Source organism: Rutidosis leptorrhynchoides, chromosome 9, assembly GCF_046630445.1.
Source record: "Rutidosis leptorrhynchoides isolate AG116_Rl617_1_P2 chromosome 9, CSIRO_AGI_Rlap_v1, whole genome shotgun sequence".
Lineage (NCBI taxonomy): Eukaryota > Viridiplantae > Streptophyta > Magnoliopsida > Asterales > Asteraceae > Rutidosis > Rutidosis leptorrhynchoides.
In genome coordinates this window covers 108,539,394-108,560,383 of record NC_092341.1, presented here as the reverse complement: position 1 = coordinate 108,560,383, position 20,990 = coordinate 108,539,394, and the positions used below count along the sequence as shown (strand labels likewise).

Below are 20,990 nucleotides of genomic sequence, written 5' to 3'. Positions count from 1 at the left end.
GAGGTTTTGACCTCTATATGAGACGTTTTTCAAAGACTGCATTCATTTTAAAACAAACCATAACCTTTATTTCATCAATAAAGGTTTAAAAAGCTTTTACGTAGATTATCAAATAATGATAATCTAAAATATCCTGTTTACACACGACCATTACATAATGGTTTACAATACAAATATGTTACAACAAAATAAGTTTCTTGAATGCAGTTTTTACACAATATCATACAAGCATGGACTCCAAATCTCGTCCTTATTTAAGTATGAGACAGCGGAAGCTCTTAATAATCACCTGAGAATAAACATGCTTAAAACGTCAACAAAAATGTTGGTGAGTTATAGGTTTAACCTATATATATCAAATCGTAACAATAGACCACAAGATTTCATATTTCAATACACATCCCATACATAGAGATAAAAATCATTCATATGGTGAACACCTGGTAACCGACATTAACAAGATGCATATATAAGAATATCCCCATCATTCCGGGACACCCTTCGGATATGATATAAATTTCGAAGTACTAAAGCATCCGGTATTTTGGATGGGGTTTGTTAAGCCCAATAGATCTATCTTTAGGATTCGCGTCAATTAGGGTGTCTGTTCCCTAATTCTTAGATTACCAGACTTAATAAAAAGGGGCATATTCGATTTCGATAATTCAACCATAGAATGTAGTTTCACGTACTTGTGTCTATTTTGTAAATCATTTATAAAACCTGCATGTATTCTCATCCCAAAAATATTAGATTTTAAAAGTGGGACTATAACTCACTTTCACAGATTTTTACTTCGTCGGGAAGTAAGACTTGGCCACTGGTTGATTTACGAACCTATAACAATATATACATATATATCAAAGTATGTTCAAAATATATTTACAACACTTTTAATATATTTTGATGTTTTAAGTTTATTAAGTCAGCTGTCCTCGTTAGTAACCTACAACTAGTTGTCCACAGTTAGATGTACAGAAATAAATCGATAAATATTATCTTGAATCAATCCACGACCCAGTGTATACGTATCTCAGTATTGATCACAACTCAAACTATATATATTTTGGAATCAACCTCAACCCTGTATAGCTAACTCCAACATTCACATATAGAGTGTCTATGGTTGTTCCGAAATATATATAGATGTGTCGACATGATAGGTCGAAACATTGTATACGTGTCTATGGTATCTCAAGATTACATAATATACAATACAAGTTGATTAAGTTATGGTTGGAATAGATTTGTTACCAATTTTCACGTAGCTAAAATGAGAAAAATTATCCAATCTTGTTTTACCCATAACTTCTTCATTTTAAATCCGTTTTGAGTGAATCAAATTGCTATGGTTTAATATTGAACTCTATTTTATGAATCTAAATAGAAAAAGTATAGGTTTATAGACGGAAAAATAAGTTACAAGTCATTTTTGTAAAGGTAGTCATTTCAGTCGAAAGAACGACGTCTAGATTACCATTTTAGAAAACATACTTCCACTTTGAGTTTAACCATAATTTTTGGATATAGTTTCATGTTCATAATAAAAATCATTTTCTCAGAATAACAACTTTTAAATCAAAGTTTATCATAGTTTTTAATTAACTAACCCAAAACAGCCCGCGGTGTTACTACGACGGCGTAAATCCGGTTTTACGGTGTTTTTCGTGTTTCCAGGTTTTAAATCATTAAGTTAGAATATCATATAGATATAGAACATGTGTTTATTTGATTTTAAAAGTCATGTTAGAAGGATTAACTTTTGTTTGCGAACAAGTTTAGAATTAACTAAACTATGTTCTAGTGATTACAAGTTTAAACCTTCGAATAAGATAGCTTTATATGTATGAATCGAATGATGTTATGAACATCATTACTACCTTAAGTTCCTTGGATAAACCTACTGGAAAAGAGAAAAATGGATTTAGCTTCAACGGATCCTTGGATGGCTCGAAGTTCTTGAAACAGAATCATGACACGAAAACAAGTTCAAGTAAGATCATCACTTGAAATTAGATTGTTATAGTTATAGAAATTGAACCAAAGTTTGAATATGATTATTACCTTGTATTAGAATGATAACCTACTGTAAGAAACAAAGATTTCTTGAGGTTGGATGATCACCTTACAAGATTGGAAGTGAGCTAGCTAACTTGAAAGTATATTCTTGATTTTATGAAACTAGAACTTTTAGAATTTATGAAGAACACTTAGAACTTGAAGATAGAACTTGAGAGAGATCAATTAGATGAAGAAAATTGAAGAATGAAAGTGTTTGTAGGTGTTTTTGGTCGTTGGTGTATGGATTAGATATAAAGGATATGTAATTTTGTTTTCATGTAAATAAGTCATGAATGATTACTCATATTTTTGTAATTTTATGAGATATTTCATGCTAGTTGCCAAATGATGGTTCCCACATGTGTTAGGTGACTCACATGGGCTGCTAAGAGCTGATCATTGAAGTGTATATACTAATAGTACATACATCTAAAAGCTGTGTATTGTATGAGTACGAATACGGGTGCATACGAGTAGAATTGTTGATGAAACTGAACGAGGATGTAATTGTAAGCATTTTTGTTAAGTAGAAGTATTTTGATAAGTGTATTAAAGTCTTTCAAAAGTGTATAAATACATATTAAAACACTACATGTATATACATTTTAACTGAGTCGTTAAGTCATCGTTAGTCGTTACATGTAAGTGTTGTTTTGAAACCTTTAGGTTAACGATCTTGTTAAATGTTGTTAACCCAATGTTTATAATATCAAATGAGATTTTAAATTATTATATTATCATGATATTATCATGTATGAATATCTCTTAATATGATATATATACATTAAATGTATTTACAACGATAATCGTTACATATATGTCTCGTTTAAAAATCATTAAGTTAGTAGTCTTGTTTTTACATATTAGTTCATTGTTAATATACTTAATGATATGTTTACTTATCATAGTATCATGTTAACTATATATATATATATATATATATATATATATATATATATATATATATATATATATATATATATATATATATATATATATATATATATATATATATATATATATATATGTCATCATATAGTTTTTACAAGTTTTAACGTTCGTGAATCACCGGTCAACTTAGGTGGTCAATTGTCTATATGAAACATATTTCAATTAATCAAGTCTTAACAAGTTTGATTGCTTAACATGTTGAAAACATTTAATCATGTAAATATCAATCTTAATTAATATATATATATATGGAAAAGTTCGGGTCACTACAGTACCTACCCGTTAAATAAATTTCGTCCCGAAATTTTAAGCTGTTGAAGGTGTTGACGAATCTTCTGGAAATAGATGCGGGTATTTCTTCTTCATCTGATCTTCACGCTCCCAGGTGAACTCGGGTCCTCTACAAGCATTCCATCGAACCTTAACAATTGGTATCTTGTTTTGCTTAAGTCTTTTAACCTCACGATCCATTATTTCGACGGGTTCTTCGATGAATTGAAGTTTTTCGTTGATTTGGATTTCATCTAACGGAATAGTGAGATCTTCTTTAGCAAAACATTTCTTCAAATTTGAGACGTGAAAAGTGTTATGTACAGCTGCGAGTTGTTGAGGTAACTCAAGTCGGTAAGCTACTGGTCCGACACGATCAATAATCTTGAATGGTCCAATATACCTTGGATTTAATTTCCCTCGTTTACCAAATCGAACAACGCCTTTCCAAGGTGCAACTTTAAGCATGACCATCTCTCCAATTTCAAATTCTATATCTTTTCTTTTAATGTCAGCGTAGCTCTTTTGTCGACTTTGGGCGGTTTTCAACCGTTGTTGAATTTGGATGATCTTCTCGGTAGTTTCTTGTATAATCTCCGGACCCGTAATCTATCTATCCCCCACTTCACTCCAACAAATCGGAGACCTGCACTTTCTACCATAAAGTGCTTCAAACGGCGCCATCTCAATGCTTAAATGGTAGCTGTTGTTGTAGGAAAATTCTGCTAACGGTAGATGTCGATCCCAACTGTTTCCAAAATCAATAACATATGCTCGTAGCATGTCTTCAAGCGTTTGTATCGTCCTTTCGCTCTGCCCATCAGTTTGTGGATGATAGGCAGTACTTATGTCTAGACGAGTTCCTAATGCTTGCTGTAATGTCTGCCAGAATCTTGAAATAAATCTGCCATCCCTATCAGAGATAATAGAGATTGGTATTCCATGTCTGGAGACGACTTCCTTCAAATACAGTCGTGCTAACTTCTCCATCTTATCATCTTCTCTTATTGGCAGGAAGTGTGCTGATTTGGTGAGACGATCAACTATTACCCAAATAGTATCAAAACCACTTGCAGTCCTTGGCAATTTAGTGATGAAATCCATTGTAATGTTTTCCCATTTCCATTCCGGGATTTCAGGTTGTTGTAGTAGACCTGATGGTTTCTGATGTTCAGCTTTGACCTTAGAACACGTCAAACATTCTCCTACATAATTAGCAATATCGGCTTTCATACCTGGCCACCAAAAATGTTTCTTAAGATCCTTGTACATCTTCCCCGTTCCAGGATGTATTGAGTATCTAGTTTTATGAGCTTCTCTAAGTACCATTTCTCTCATATCTCCAAATTTTGGTACCCAAATTCTTTCAGCCCTATACCGGGTTCCGTCTTCTCGAATATTAAGATGCTTCTCCGATCCTTTGGGTATTTCATCCTTTAAATTTCCCTCTTTTAAAACTCCTTGTTGCGCCTCCTTTATTTGAGTAGTAAGGTTAGTGTGAATCATTATATTCATAGATTTTACTCGAATGGGTTCTCTGTCCTTTCTGCTTAAGGCGTCGGCTACCACATTTGCCTTTCCCGGGTGGTAACGAATCTCAAAGTCGTAATCATTCAACAATTCAATCCACCTACGCTGCCTCATATTCAGTTGTTTCTGATTAAATATGTGTTAAGACTTTTGTGGTCGGTATATATAATACTTTTGACCCCATATAAGTAGTGCCTCCAAGTCTTTAATGCAAAAACAACCGCGCCTAATTCCAAATCATGTGTCGTATAATTTTGCTCGTGAATCTTCAATTGTCTAGAGGCATAAGCAATCACCTTCGTTCGTTGCATTAATACACAACCGAGACCTTGCTTTGATGCGTCACAATAAATCACAAAATCATCATTCCCTTCAGGCAATGACAATATAGGTGCCGTAGTTAGCTTTTTCTTCAATAACTGAAATGCTTTCTCTTGTTCATCCTTCCATTCAAATTTCTTCCCTTTATGCGTTAATGCAGTCAAGGGTTTTGCTATTCTGGAAAAGTCTTGGATGAACCTTCTGTAGTAACCAGCTAGTCCTAAAAATTGACGTATATGCTTCGGAGTTTTTGGGGTTTCCCACTTTTCAACGGTTTCGATCTTTGCCGGGTCCACCTGGATACCTTCTTTGTTCACTATGTGACCGAGGAATTGAACTTCTTCCAACCAAAATGCACACTTTGAAAACTTAGCGTACATTTTTTCTTTCCTCAATACTTCTAGCACTTTTCTCAAATGTTCTTCGTGCTCTTGATCATTCTTTGAGTAAATAAGTATGTCATCGATGAAAACAATGACAAACTTGTCAAGATATGGCCCACACACTCGGTTCATAAGATCCATGAACACAGCTGGTGCATTAGTTAAACCAAACGGCATGACCATAAACTCGTAATGACCGTAACGTGTTCTAAAAGCAGTCTTTGGAGTATCATCTTCTTTCACCCGCATTTGATGATACCCGGAACGTAAGTCAATCTTTGAATAAACATACGAGCCTTGTAGTTGATCAAATAAGTCGTCTATTCTCGGTAGTGGGTAGCGGTTCTTGATGACATATATATGGATATATATATATATATATATATATATATATATATATATATATATATATATATCCATATATATGTCATCATATAGTTTTTACAAGTTTTAACGTTCGTGAATCACCGGTCAACTTGGGTGGTCAATTGTCTATATGAAACATATTTCAATTAATCAAGTCTTAACAAGTTTGATTGCTTAACATGTTGAAAACATTTAATCATGTAAATATCAATCTTAATTAATATATATATACATGGAAAAGTTCGGGTCACTACACTAATTGTTGTGAATATTTTCCCCTGATTATTATTGCTTGGTAACCTAAGAATTAGAAACGGGTATGGCCCTAATTCACGCGAATCCTAAAAGTAGCTACCGGGTTTAACACCCCCACCCAGAATGTTCACTAGACGGAAGAGCTAGTAGGCATGGTGTTTAGTACTTCGAAGTTTATATATTATAGAGAAGAGATGTTCTGTTTTTGGGGATATTATTAATGCGCATTATATGTTAAGGTCGGTCACCATGTTGAGCAATGAAATCGAATTGAATGTTATGTATCGAGAGAATGATTTTTATACACAGGTTATGTGTATTATTTTTGTGCACGAGATATGTGTTCGGTTATTTAAAAATCGCGAGGCAACCTACGGGGGAGAAAAGGATACGAACCTACTCTGCTAAGCATTATGAAAATTGGTTTTGTACACGAGATAGGTGTACTGTATTTAAATCTTGTGGTCTATCAAAATGATGAATTTTATTGTTCATGATAAACTTATGAACTCACCAACCTTTTGGTTGACACTTTAAAGCATATTTATCCTCAGGTACGAAAGAAATCTTCCGCAGTGCATTTGCTCATTTTAAAGATATTACATGGAGTCGCTCATGGCATACTTAGGACTGTACCTCGCAATGGGACCAAATGTTGATGACTTTGTCCAGATGGATTAGGACGGGTTATCACTAATATGCCATGAATGCAATGTTTGTAAAACGTATCATATAGAAGTCAGAACCTCGCGATGTAATCAACTATTGTGAATCGTTTATAATCAATATGAACGGGTGATTTCAGATGGGGTCTCTGTAGGTCTGACAAACTTATTTGTTAAGACCTTTTTACCCTTAACTATCTTGGCAAAAGCATTTGGCAAGACAGCTTCAGGATCAGTTTCGAGAATGGAGTCCATGTAAGTAACTTCTGCAAGAGCAGCAGCAGCAGCATAGTCACCAGCAAAGAATGCTTCAACTTGGGCAGGCACCTGCTCATTCACACATTTTGCTGTGCGTTAAGCAGATGTACACCAGGAAGCAACAATCTTTTTGAGATCGTTTAGCTAGTTCTTAACCTCTGCTACCTCAACGTGAAGAGACTTTAAAGCAAAATTTTGTTTTTCAAGTTTTGAAATTTCATCTTTCAAGATTTTAATTTCATCGTTTTTGCCTTTAAGTTTTACATTTAGAGATTTGTTATCAGATTTTAAAACTTCTTCACGTTTACTGCGTCTACATAAATCAACTCTAAGGTAGTCAAACATTTCAGCTTTTTCATCATCAGTATAAGTTCAAAAATTATCAACCTTATACAGCATTTCAGATTTCCATTGAGGTGAATCCTTTTTCAGATCAGCTTCCCTCATATCAGCCATAAACGTACTACCATTATCATCCTCATCAGACTCCTCTACCTCCTTGGCCATCAAACACAGCTTTCTATCAGAAGCATAACCAGCATCATCATCATCATTATCACTGACAGACGATGAAGAAGAGCTGGTTTCATCCCAATAATGATGCTCAGCAACTAGAACCTTTTCTGGCTTCTTTCCCTTCTTATCAGCCTTTGTACTTTTCTTCATTTGAGCTTTCATAGCTTTGTACTTGTTCTTGTACTTGTCAGCTTTTGAGAAAGAGTTAGCATGTGAGACAGAAGGTTTCCTGGACATGCATTAAGCAGCAAAATGTCCAACCTTCCTACAATTGTAACACTCGGATTTAGGACCCTTGACTGATTTGCTACTATACCTAGCACTTGGTTTCTTACTCCCTTTGTATGACTTGCTGGTTTTGTTACGATTAAACCTTTTGAACTACCTAGCCAGTAAAGCCATACCTTCAAGAAAACCTTCCACATCATCTTCGTCATCACTGCTTTCTTCAGACCCAGTACCACTATCCACATCATCTTCAGCTGACTCTTCTTCTGTTGTCAACTTTTGAACCAGTAAAGCCTTTTGAGCTTTCTTTTTAGCAGCAGCCATAAGAGCAGTATCATCTGTTTTAGAAGATTTTGAAGTGGTGGCGGCAGACTTAAAGTTTTCTTTCAAGTTTAGTTCAAGTTTAGCTTCTGCCTTCTCATGGTTTCAAAGTGTACCATAGAGAGAAGACATGTTAAAGTTCTTTAAAGTCTGGATGGTTCTTAGAGGGTCAGTCACTGATTTCCATTTGGCAGACAATGAGTCAATGAATTTGTTTACTTGTTCAAAATCAGTATATGTGATTTTCAAAGTAAGCAGGTCAGCAACTAAGGAGTTAAACCTAATGAAGGTTTGCTTAAGGGTCTCATTCTTATAGGCAAAGAACATTTCATACTATCTTTTCAAAGTAATAATCTTGTTCTGCCTAACCTCATCCATGCCTTCATAAGTAACATCTAGATAGTCTAACATAAGCTTTGCATTCTGTTTTCCCTTAATCAGTTTGAACAGGTGATTAGGTAAAGTTATAGCTAACAGGGTTCTGATCTTAGGGTCAAGTCCAACACGACGTTTGTCCTCAGCATCCTATTTCTCTGAATTGAGAACAACCTCTCTGTCAGGAATGGCAGGAGTGTCAGTAGTGGCTGGAATGCTATCAATAGTTTCAGTTGGGACAAATGGACCATCAGTGGCAATACCAGGCATAAGTGGGTTAATAAACTCCAGGTGAAGCATGAACCTTGCCTTTCAAGTTTCATACTCATCTTCATCAAATTTGGGTGGTCTATTGGATGAGCCATTTTCAAGATAAGCTGTATTTGAGTATGCATCCATGAGAGAATTCAGATCTAAGATATTAAATTATCAAGACTGAAGCTCTGATACTAGTTGTTAGTCCCTTGATTAACAACAGGAGTATTGTAGAGAGGGGGGGGGGGGGAGTGAATACAATTTCTTTGAATTAACTTACCAATTAATCACAGTTTAGTATTCAAGCATGTAATTTAAATAGAGTCAAAGGTAATTTTTCAACTATTATTCTTTATTGATTAAATCACAAAGAATTACAACTATCCTTGGCGGAATGATAGTTAGTTGATACAGATTTACCTAAGTATAGCTATGAGGATAAACTTAAAGCTATTGCACGTTTTGGACTCTAATTTTTAAAACCCACACCATTAGTTGTTACAATAGTGGATACAACAATTTATAGTAGTCCTTTTATCCGTGTAATTGTTCCATTGTCCACTGATACATATGATGTCTGTACTTGTGGGGACAACTGTATCAGAGAGCGTGCTCTCCTCTTTCCTCTTTGGTAGCTATTTGCAACAACACCCTAATTCGGTTTGGCATCACTATTTGTTTAAACAAATAGAATGTTGTGTTCCCTAGGCATTGACAAAGCATAGCACATGTATGCACATGCGTTAAACTTCTGCATTCCCACGTGGTCTTGTAAGGTCACTTGTCAGCCGCCGACGCGTGTCCTTTCCTGTTCAAGTTTTTCTTTGACTTCTGTTGAATAGTGCAATTGATGTAAAACACTCAGGAAACTACTATGCTTGTAATGGAGCATAACTGTCTTGTGTAGTAAGCTGCATTTCAGTTATGCTGGTTCTTCATTGCTGAGTCACTTGATATTATTGAATTGCTGAGTATACATCCTGTGCTGATTGAAGAACACTGACTACATTGTGCTGGTAGACTAAGCAGCAAACTAAACACTCGACATAGTAATATCTACTGTTCTATACATAAAAAAACTTGTGCTGACTGCACATAACATTTTAGTGCAAATAAATTACAGTTTTGTCATAATTAAATCCTTAATTATTTTGGGGATTCAACAGTATCTATACATGCAAATCCCCACTATAATATCGTTAATTGCTGGAATTAAAATGTTGCAAGCTTAATTATTGTGAGTAGGCCCATTGAGAACGACGTCTCTACCCATTGACCGATCGTCAAGGGGGTACATAATAATGATTACCGACACCCGTACAGTGTCAGGGGTTAATGTTTTGCTCGATATTGTAACTCATGGCATATTGAATATTTTGATGTTTTTATAAATAAATCTTGTGGTCTAAAACTTAATAATTAATAAACCTATGATGTTCACTCAACCATTGTGTTGACATTTTTAAGAATGTTTGTCTCAGGTGAAGAATAGCTTATGTGCTGCCCTATGTTGCTTTGCTTGCTGATACATTGGAGTCCACATTATTTATATCTTAGCATTTGTTAAACATTTATTACATTTGGGTTTACCTTGTAAAACAATTTTGTTTCCGCTACAAATTAAATTATGGATTTTATTAAACGTCTCATTTAGAGTCGTTCTCGTTATTATAATTGTGCAATGGTATTGAAATGTCATATTTACCCCCGGCCCTATTTGGCGGTATGACACACACAAACACTTGTAAAACAACTCTTAAGTTCACATAGGATATTAATTTGTCATATGGACAAATTTTTGATTTAAGTCAGTATATCTCTAGGTTGAAGACCTGGTCATATACTCTCGTTCATTTCGTTCGTGGAATTATCTTCATCTTTCACCGTGCTATTCTAAGGTGAACTTCATAGCCCCGTTTTTACATATTTTAATGTATTTTATAAATCTTGGGGTGAGACACATGCTTACTTTTAAATGATTTACAATTTAGACACAAGTGCCTAAACTTTTTGATATGCAACTTCGTTAGACTTTTTTTAACTTGTATTCTTACATGCAAATCCCCACCATAATATCATAAGTTGCTGGAATTAAAATGTTGCAAGCTTAATTATTGTGAGTAGGCCTATTGAGAGTGACATCTCTACACATTGACCAATCGTCAAGGGGGTACATAATAATGATTACCGACACACGTGCAGTGTCAAGGGTTTATGTTTAGCTCGATATTATAACTCATGAGATATTGATATTTTGATGTTTTAAACTAAATTTTGTGGTCTAAACTTATTTATTATATAAACCTATGACGTTCACTCAACCATTGTGTTGACATTCTTAAGCATGGTTATCTCAGTTGAAGATTAGCTTATGTGCTGCCCTATGTTGCCTTGCTAGCTGATGCATTGAAGTCCACATACTTATGTCTTAGCATTTGTTAGACAATTATTAATTAAATTTGGGTTTTATCATGTAAAACATTATTTCGTTTTCGCTGCAATAAAATTATTGTTTTTATAAAACGTCTCATTTAGAGTCTTTCTCGCTTATAAATACTTGTGTTGTGATATTGTGAAGTCATATTTACCCCTGGGCCTATTTGGGGGTATGACACACTTCACCAATTCCAAACTAGTTTGTGAATTTAGCTAATCCCTTAGATGCATGAATGCATACTTATTTTGAGGCAATAGGGATACCTCTTCCGAACCCGGTACAACAACAACAAGTTGATCCAGCCGAGGTTCCAGCCCCAGAGGTTGCAGAGGAACCAGTAGTTTAACCACCTGGACTAGCCAATCCTCTACTTAGGATTAACCTGAAATGTCCCAGGGCAACTCAATAAGCTCAACTTGTGAGGATCAGAGAGCCTAGTCTGCTTAGGTTTGAACCTGCCCTATCCACCACGCCTGAAAGCAGTGAAACGGATTCATCAGCAACTGAATCATCTCCAGAACATTCTCTAAAGAGAACACGATATATTCCTGATGAGATGATTCAGACTCCACCAACCCAATGAGTAAATAGATCTAGGACTTCGACTCCTATCGTCCGCCAAACTGTTACTCCAACCACTGGTGATACGGACCAAGACTTAGAGCCAACTAGGTCACCCTCACCCATCTCCGTATCACATCCAATAATAACAGTAAGCCCTACACTAAATGGAGCGCAATCTTCGATAGGCAAGAGAGCTGAAAGCATGGATGGTAAAAGGACCAATCAGCCCATCCAACCTAATCAGGACTTAACAATAAATCCTACCATGATAGGTGCTTCGGCATCTCAAAAGTAAGTAATGTCTTCCTCTACAGTAAAGTCTGCAATGACTCAATGATTGAGGAATCTCAATCATTGAAGTCCGGAACGGTCGAAGGGGAGCCGAAAAACCTTGAAAAGGCAGCCTATGTATCGGCTGGAAATCCTCTTGATATACTTCATCTCCGTGATGATGTATTGCCTCAACGTACAACAGGGCCTGGAGGTACAGCTTATCTTAATGAGGGTGATCTGACGCGTCCTATGGAAATGAATCAACCTGAAAATCCTTCGGGATCTTTATCAGACTTCTAGCAGAGTGTTCCTTTGGTTCAAGAAATTGAATCATTAGTTCAAACCACTTCTCTTCCGGATCTTGAAACTCGGGGTCTGGAGGATGAGTCTTTAACTGAAAGAGATGTGCCACCTCATGGTATGTCAATGATTTCAGGAGTCGGGGATATAATCTCGGCGAGAGCTAAATTGACGGGTAGTTCTCTGTCAGAGTCCCATGAGACTAAAGTCATGGAGGCAGGTGATTCAATCGAATCTTCGCCAGTGACAACTCTGATTGTTACCCAACCTCCATCAGAAGGGGATATCACGAATCTGACTAGTAGTATGTATAGCCCTACATATAAGAATAATACCGTACGTATATCCTTACCTGCCCTCATGACAAATCAAACACTTCCACCGACATCAACTTCAACAGATGCTGCTGTTGTTCCTATTGTTACTTTACCACCATCACCCCCACATTCACCAAATTATTATGATGCTTTGGAGAAAGAATATTTTAGTCGCATGTTTTCTAGAGTGAATCTTGATGTTCTTCGACGCACTTTGCTTCAAGCTATATTTCATGCTCGATTAGGACATCCACTTACTTCCTGCTCTTCTCCTCTAAGTCCTCACCGTGATGATGAACATGACGATTCTGATCCTCAGAATAGCCATGAGGGGGAGATAGGAGAAGATGGAGAATTTCTAACGGTGAACATTCCACTAGGGGTGGTGGTGTGAGGTCTGCTTCAGCTACACAAGCTCAACAGGTTCATACGGAATTAGAAATGGTTTCTACTTATGATGATATTGACAATATGGAACCTGAGCAAGTTATCATTCCAATTTATCATTCTGAAGCTGATAGTAAACCAGTAGATGAGGATTGAACTTAAGTGATTTTTATCTTGAAGAAACAGATGATGATGGGTTTGTCGTACTAAGAAAATTATATGAAGTATCTAATATTCCTGAGGATGTAGAAATTGTTGATGAAAGGAATCCTGATCAAGTAACGGAAAGTGATGACGATATGGATTCTACTGATGAAGATGGAGATAATCTGTACGTTAATCCAAACTTAGATGACATCTTTAATCACATTGAAGATGATAATGTTCCAATAGATAGTACGACAAATCCTACTGATCAATCATCAAATTCTACACCATCATCGAGTTCAAATCCAACTAATGCAAATGAAAGTTCAACTTCTAGTACATCTACTTCAAGTGATACAGTGAATTCCATGTTCAAGTACAACAACGGTATATTCTTTAAGAATCGGGATCAAAGACTGCTATTAGGAGTTGAACATGATTTCATGACACTACGAAACACATTCATCGAAGAAAATGCATATAAGATCTTCCGCATTAATGAAACGTCAAGAAGTAAAATGTTTACCTATATAGGTTCACGATTGCTTCCAGCTAATGAAAGAAACTGGTATGAGTTTTTGTGGAGGAAACATATCAACAAGAATGAAGATGACTTTTGGTTACAAAGGAAATATCGAATATCAGAAGTGCTGAATATTACTCGAGTCGGAGTAGAAATTAGTGAGAAAAGAGATGTCATCAGTCAGTTTCATGTTATTAGAGAAGATGAGAAGGAGTACAAGTTCACAGAAGCAGATTTTCAAAATCTAGACATGCTTGACATCATTCACACCTACACCTACCTCAGTATCATCACCAATCAACCTTTTACTAAATCTCAAGCTTTGGAAGCTGTGAAATGATACATGATGGAGACAATCAAACTGATGAGACGTGAAGATTTTTAAATTAGTCTCGAAGCTAATAGGAAAAAGATTCGAATAACTTGTCCGAATCAATTTACAGAGGGACTGGAGGATATAGGAATGTTTCAAATGCAATTCGAACCCGAAGGGTTTGTGTTTGTGAATTCTCAGAAAGAAAAAGTGTTCATCCGCACTGAAGATTTAAACAAGTATTCAGATGGTACACTCAAGGCTACACTGAAGTATCTTAAAATTAGTCAAAGCAAGTTTGATGACATCGACATGAAAATGGGTCTTGGAGAGTTCATAAAGCACATCAGAGATCGTCTAAAGCTCCGGATTCGAACTAGACAATTTGAGATACTTTGTGGTCAAAGAAAAAGAAGATATTTCAAAGAAATGGATGAATATCCATTACATGAGGGAGATCCAAGAAAAGCGTGGGGTGTCTGGAAATCGTCTAAGCAAATTTCAGAAAATCAAGTTGAAGTTTCAAATGCAGATGGTACACGATGGAAACTCATGTTTGGACCTCTCAAGATTACAAAGTAGGATTACATTGTAATTTTCACATTTAACACTAAGGGGGAGATTGTTAGGACCCCGAAAGTAGTGTAGTGTTAATGTGAAATAAGCCTAAATGAAGGTTCCTTAGAAGAGGACTATATAAGGAACCTAAGTAGTCCTAATTAGATAGGCATTGCATTGTAAGCTAGTTTAAGAAGCTATGGAATGTAATTTTACCGAATCTCTCTAATACCGAATCTGTTCTTACATATCGAGTCTCACTCAATCTTATCATTTCTTCTATTCTCACCATGATCTGACCTATCATATGTTAGTTCATCATGAACTCAAGTATGCATTTAATTCAATTAAATACATGAATCGAAAGTAAACACCATTAAATACTTAACGGACAGTTAACAAAGCTTAACGGAAATAGCTACGTTACTACATGCGCCTCTCGAATTGCTTCCGCTAGCGTTTCAGGAAGACACTTCCTAAGCCTTTGCCACAGCGTTAGGTGACGGTCTCGGCAAATTCTGTGTATGAAACCTGATACTTTTTGTGATTCCGCTAAATCAGGGATCTTGGCGACCTCATGGCAGTACCTGTCTATGAACTGTCCCAACGATTCTTCGTGCTCGTGCTTGATGTCATTGCATTCCACGTGTGTCCTCTGAGCTGCGCGCATGTTGTGAAAATTTAGCAAGAAGCGCGTTCGAAGGTCATCAAAGCAATTGAGGTTAGGTGTGGGGAGGTTATTAAACCACTGACGGGCCACACCCTCAAGCAGCGGAGGAAACTCCATACATTTTGTCTCATCAGTTCAGTGCTGATTCTGCGCTATCCCCTCGTACTTCTGTAAAAATCGTATTGGTCTGAGAACCCATCGTAATATCCCAAAGTGATTGGTATAATAGGTAGTGGCATTGAAACATGATTCAGTATGTGGGTCGCGAATTTCTCCCCGGGTAGGAGTAGTCTCAAAGGAGGGTTTGACAGGTACCCCTTCATTCATGCGTACAAGTTCTTGATCATGAGCTCAGCCTTTCCAGGCTATTCGAATTCATGCACCATGTTGTCTGGCACCGTGTTCATTAACACGTAGATCATATTGGCCTGGTTGAGAGCGCGCTGCTCGCGCGTCCGAGCAGATGACTCGAAGAGAGCTTCTTTTCCTGTAGACGATGTTCCTTGCACTAAAGTAGTGGCGCTAGACCTTGGGGTTATTGAAGAAGCGTCCCATCACGGTGAGGGAGAATGCCTCTCGCTCGGGGGACCGACAGGATTACCAGCGTGGCTGGGGCTATTACGTACAGTTTCAGGCGATGGGTAAGCGGCGCTGAATCCCACGGTTGTAGTGTTCGAAACCCACGGTATCGGTCCGATTGCTTCTAGGGTTTTGAAGGGAGATGCAGGTGTGCTGAGAGGAGATGTTGGAGCGCTCCTTGGAGGCGCGTTATCAGAGGCTCCCGCGCATCCTTTGACAGCGGGATTTGGTCCTGTAGGCGAGGTAGATCATGCTGGTATGGGCTTTAGTACTTCTGGATTGCTTGCCATTTTGATACCTTTCACTGTATTAAAAAGAAACAAGCAAGCTGTTAGCGAACATATAGAAAAAAGAACAAATCAAAATCTTTTAACTTGTGTGTCCCACAGATGGCTCCAAATGATCGAGCATAGAATAAACGGTTCGGGTTCGGTCCACGCTCGACATCAATGAAGGGGGATTTAAGGGTCGATTGAGTTTAACTCTCTGGCCCGGAGTACCATGAATAACCCCTTATAAGATGAGGATCTCAGCAGGGGTGGTTAAACATAGACCCACATCGACGGGTTACCCGGTTTAGGATGGCTCGGGCTGGGTTATATGGTTTATGTTCATAGAACGTTACCTGTAGATCAAGAGGAACTCTAGTGAAATGTTGTGAGTCTGGTAGCGTGGGTAAAATTGCGCTATCTAATAGGCGCTATTGTTTTATATACTAAAAATAGTATATGTGTGAATGTCGAATGGGTGTCCAGCCTCTTCTGTTGTGGATTGAGTCCTTTATTTATAGGGTAAACCTTTTTGTCTTCTATTACCACATAATAGATCTAAAATGATCATGGCCTGCCAATAGTACCTCCTTGTGTGAGCTGATCCGACAAAAGTAAAAAGTTTTTTTTCGGACATGATTCTTGGCTGCCATGTATCTTCTGCCAGCTACAGCGTCGCCTGACATGCATACATACCCTTGACGCTATAACAGAATCCGTGCTAGGTCCGCAATCGAGCACCTATTCTTTTTAGTGCGCACTATGTGACTCATATGGTGATGATGTTTGATGCGCTACACGAGCTAATCGGGTATGCGTATCATTAAAGGTATTTTCTATCACCTGGTTATAAATTTCTTTAACATCTATAGTTAAAGACTATAAAGTTGTTCATCTGTCAACGTATTTTAACAAAAAGGTTAACAAAGGAACTATAAAGTTTTGCAACTGTCGAAAGTGAGACATCATTCACCCACATGCAAATCTAGAACTTATCAAATAACCAACACAATCGAAAAGCCAAAACTATCCCATCTTTCATGACACTCTAGGGCTAAACGAAACAAAAGCTACTAAACCAACAAAAAATTTCATGTTATCCCATCTACGATCCCACATAGCATCAACTTTAATCACTGCATCAGACCTTTTGACTTTCATAGTCAAAAATTTGCTTCTAACACAATTCTTCACAACTTTACTCTAGATCTAACTTTCCCTTTGAACAATCGATTATTTCTTTCTTACCAAATTGAGTATACCATGGCAGCAAGGACCACTCTATTAATGATATTCCATTTATTTTTAGAATATGGAAAAATAGCCAGTCTATCAACAATGTTTTGCAACTTCCAATTCAAACCACCATAAACCAGTTGCACTTTCACTTCCTTCCAGACTTGAGCTGCATAGTCACATTTAAAAAAGAAATGTTGGTGTGAATCATTGCACTTGTTACACAATTGACATATAAAGCTTTTGCTAGGATGCCATTTATGCAACTTATCTTGGTGCATAACCTACCCAAAATAGCCAGCCAAAGAATGAAAGAATGGCAAGGAGTGTACTGGGGAAATCAAACCAAGTGATGCTATTTCACAACCTCATCATCACCATAAAAATCTTTTCACACCTGTTGATTTGAGAAAGGCATGTGTTTACTATCTTTAGTGACCCATACCACATAATATAATCTAATTTATCTTATTTGGTTTAGGCTTGGGTATTTAACACTCTAGTTATCTGGCCAACATAAGTGGCCATCAACCATAACTCAGCCACTTTAGCATCCTCATTTAAATTAGCACCATATACATATATGTCCCTCTTAGATTTTTGAGAAATTGGGCCATTAGTACTCCATTTGTCATACAGAATAGAAGTACCTTTTCCATTTCCCAGAACATATAACATATGAGGTTTTAGTAAATCTCTCAATCCTAACAACTATTTCCAGCCCCAGCTATCAGCCACTTTAGTTTTTATATCGCATATACTTCTTCCTTTTAACTTTACAACATTAACCCAGTTAACCCATAAGGACTTCTTTTTATCAATAATCTTCCAAAGCTGCTTTAAGATTAATTCATTCCACAGCTTGAGAGACTTAATACCCAGCCCACCACACTTTTTAAGTTTACAAACATTTTTCCAAGCAACTTTAGACTTACCTCTAACAATTTCACCTTGATTCCATAAAAAGTCCTTCAATAACTTTTCAATTTTATAGATAACAGTCATTTTGAATCATATAAACAGAGGCCCAATAAACTTGTAGAGATGAAAGAACATAGGTAATTAACTGTAATACCCCATCCCACATTGATTTGTGTAAGAAAATTTGAGTCCCTTATAAGGTAACTCCTATCCTTACCAGACACAACGCGTTTTGGGGCTACAAGTACAGCAGATCCCTTCAGAATTCTGCAGTTAAGTGTACTCAAGCGGGAGTATTACTAGGATGGGTGACCTCCTGGGAAATCCTCGTGTGGTCACCAAGAAAAATCCGTGCGCCTACGGTCGAAGCGAACAATATTGTGTCGTGGTAAGGCAGGATGTTACATATGGTATCAGAGCACTAGCCTTTCTAGGTGTGATGGGCACTCGGCCTGTGCATCTCCTGAGGTATAGATCCTGGCTATCAATTTGTTTCGACCTGGCGAGGACATCAGGATAGTTTGTAATAACCTATCCCACATCAATTTCTGTAAGAAAGCTTGAGTCCCTTATAAGGTAACTCTTATCTTTACTAGACACAATGCGTTTTGGGGCTACAAGCACAGCAGATCCCTTTAGAACTCTGTAGTTAAGCGTGCTCGAATGGGAGTAGTACTAATATGGATGACCTCCTGGGAAATCCTCGTGTGGTCACCAAGAAAAAGCCGTGCGCCTACGGGCAAGGTGCACAATATTTTGTCGTGGTAAGGCGGGATGTTACATTAACTGCAATCTACCCGGCATAAGACAAGTTTCTATTGATCCAGCAATTAACTTTTTTATTGACCTTATCAATCAAACTCTTACAATCAGCAACACTGAGTCTTTTTGCTAACAAGGGCGCACCGAGGTACCTCATTGGCAACTTCCCAACTGTAAAAGGTAAAATGTTCAGAATAGCATGCTTAATTCCACATGGGGCATTACCAAAAAATATGGTACTCTTGCTCATGTTAGGATACAGACCTGATACTTGACTGAATTCATCAAGAGCTTTCTTAATCACTGCTACAAAAAAAGTATCACCATGACAAAGCACTAACAAATCAACAGCAAAACACACATGGTAAAGCTTTAACTTTTTACACCCAAAGTGGTACTTAAACCCTTTACTGTTCTCAATGTGTTTGGTCATGATAAGAGAAAGTACCTCTATCACTAAGCTAAAAAGATAAGGAAAGATGGGGTCACCTTGTCTCAATCCTCTCCCTCCTTTGAAGTATCCATGAATCTCTCCATTAACACAAATAGAGAAGTGGGAAGTAGTTATGCAAGTAACAATCCAGTTGACCATTTTCTGATGAAAACCAAATTTCTTTAAAACATTCTCTAAGAATTCCCAGCTGATAGTATCATATGCTTTCTGAAGGTCAATTTTTAAAGCACATCTTTTGGTACCTGACCTTCTGTTATAACCCTTTAACAACTCTTGTGTAATGAGAATGTTATCTTGAATGTGTCTTCCTGTGATGAAGGCACTTTGATTGAAATTGACCAAAATACCCAAACACCCTTTTATTCAGTTTGTGAGGATTTTACTAATGCATTTGTATAACACATTACAACATGGTATAAGTCTAAAGTCAGACACTTTGTTGGGAGTCTGAATTTTAGAAACTAATGCAATTAATGTAGCATTCACCTCTTTTAACAACTTCCCAGAATCAAAAAATTCCTTAACAGCAGCACATATGTCCTTACCCATAATATTCCAAGAATTTTTAAAGAAACATGATGTATACCCATCACGGCAAGAGGCTTTATCACTGCCAATATCAAACATAGTAGATTTGAACTCCTCTTCTGACACTTCAGAAATCATATTATTAACTTCTTCATCTGTTAAATTTGTGGTAAACAAAATCACCTAGATCCTCTAAAGCCTTTACTAGATAGCTAGCACCCAAGAATTGTTTGAAATGTTCCACAACGTGAATAAAAACCTCATCCCCGTAATGCCTTTGGCCACCATTAGAACAAATACTTTCTACTCTAGTTTTATGACTCCTAGTTCTCAACAAACTATGAAAAAATTTAGTATTCTTATCCCCATCACTAAGCCATTGAATCTTTGCTTTCTGCTTTAAGATTTAAATCTCATCTTTCCTAGCTTCTTCAAATTGCTACAAAATACCAGCAGCATCAACTCTTAACTTAGTATCGTGATGATTCTTATCAATAAGTTGCTGAGCAGTTTCAAGTTTAGCTTTGAGCATCACAGCCTTTTCAAATATGTTGCCATTCTGCCAGTTAAGATCTTTCAGATTTCTTTTCATATCTTTAAGCTTTTTAACCACTTTATATGTAGTAACCCGAACTTTTCCATGTTTATATATATTAATTGAGATTGATATTTACATGACTAAATATTTCCAATGTGTTAAGCAATCAAACTTGTTAAGACTTGATTAAATGAAATAAGTTTCATATAGACAATTGATCACCCAAGTTGACCGGCGATTCACGAACGTTACAAAATTGTAAAAACTACATGTTGTGGTATATATAGACATATATATATGGTTGACATGAGATTATGATGAGTAAGTATCTCACTAAGTATATTAACAATGTGTGATATACATAAGAAATGAGATTACTAAGTTAAGAAACTCGAAATGATATATATAACGATTATCGTTATGATAACGTCTACTAAATATATATGTATCATATTAAGA

General features: G+C 36.7%; 1 protein-coding gene across 1 annotated transcript; it reads right to left on the bottom strand.

The window, feature by feature from the left end:
- Positions 1-18,039: 18,039 nt before the first annotated feature.
- LOC139868311 (uncharacterized) lies at positions 18,040-20,585 on the bottom strand. Its single transcript, XM_071856641.1, has 5 exons — positions 20,444-20,585; positions 19,952-20,148; positions 19,276-19,672; positions 19,097-19,182; positions 18,040-18,306 (listed from the first exon to the last, which is right to left on the bottom strand). The coding sequence occupies exons 1-5, from the start codon at positions 20,583-20,585 to the stop codon at positions 18,040-18,042; spliced, it is 1,089 nt and encodes a 362-aa protein (XP_071712742.1).
- Between the last annotated feature and the right edge of the window lie 405 nt (positions 20,586-20,990).

Excerpts from the sequence above, each read along its gene's own strand:
- LOC139868311 (XM_071856641.1), bottom strand. The coding sequence starts at position 20,585 with ATGAAAAGAAATCTGAAAGATCTTAACTGGCAGAATGGCAACATATTT. Across the intron at positions 20,149-20,443 it reads GTTAAGAGTTGATGCTGCTG|ATGAAGAAGTTAATAATATG; the intron begins GTATTTTGTAGC and ends CAAATTTAACAG. Across the intron at positions 18,307-19,096 it reads GTAAGAGTTTGATTGATAAG|TTATTGAAGGACTTTTTATG; the intron begins GTCAATAAAAAA and ends AAAATTGAAAAG.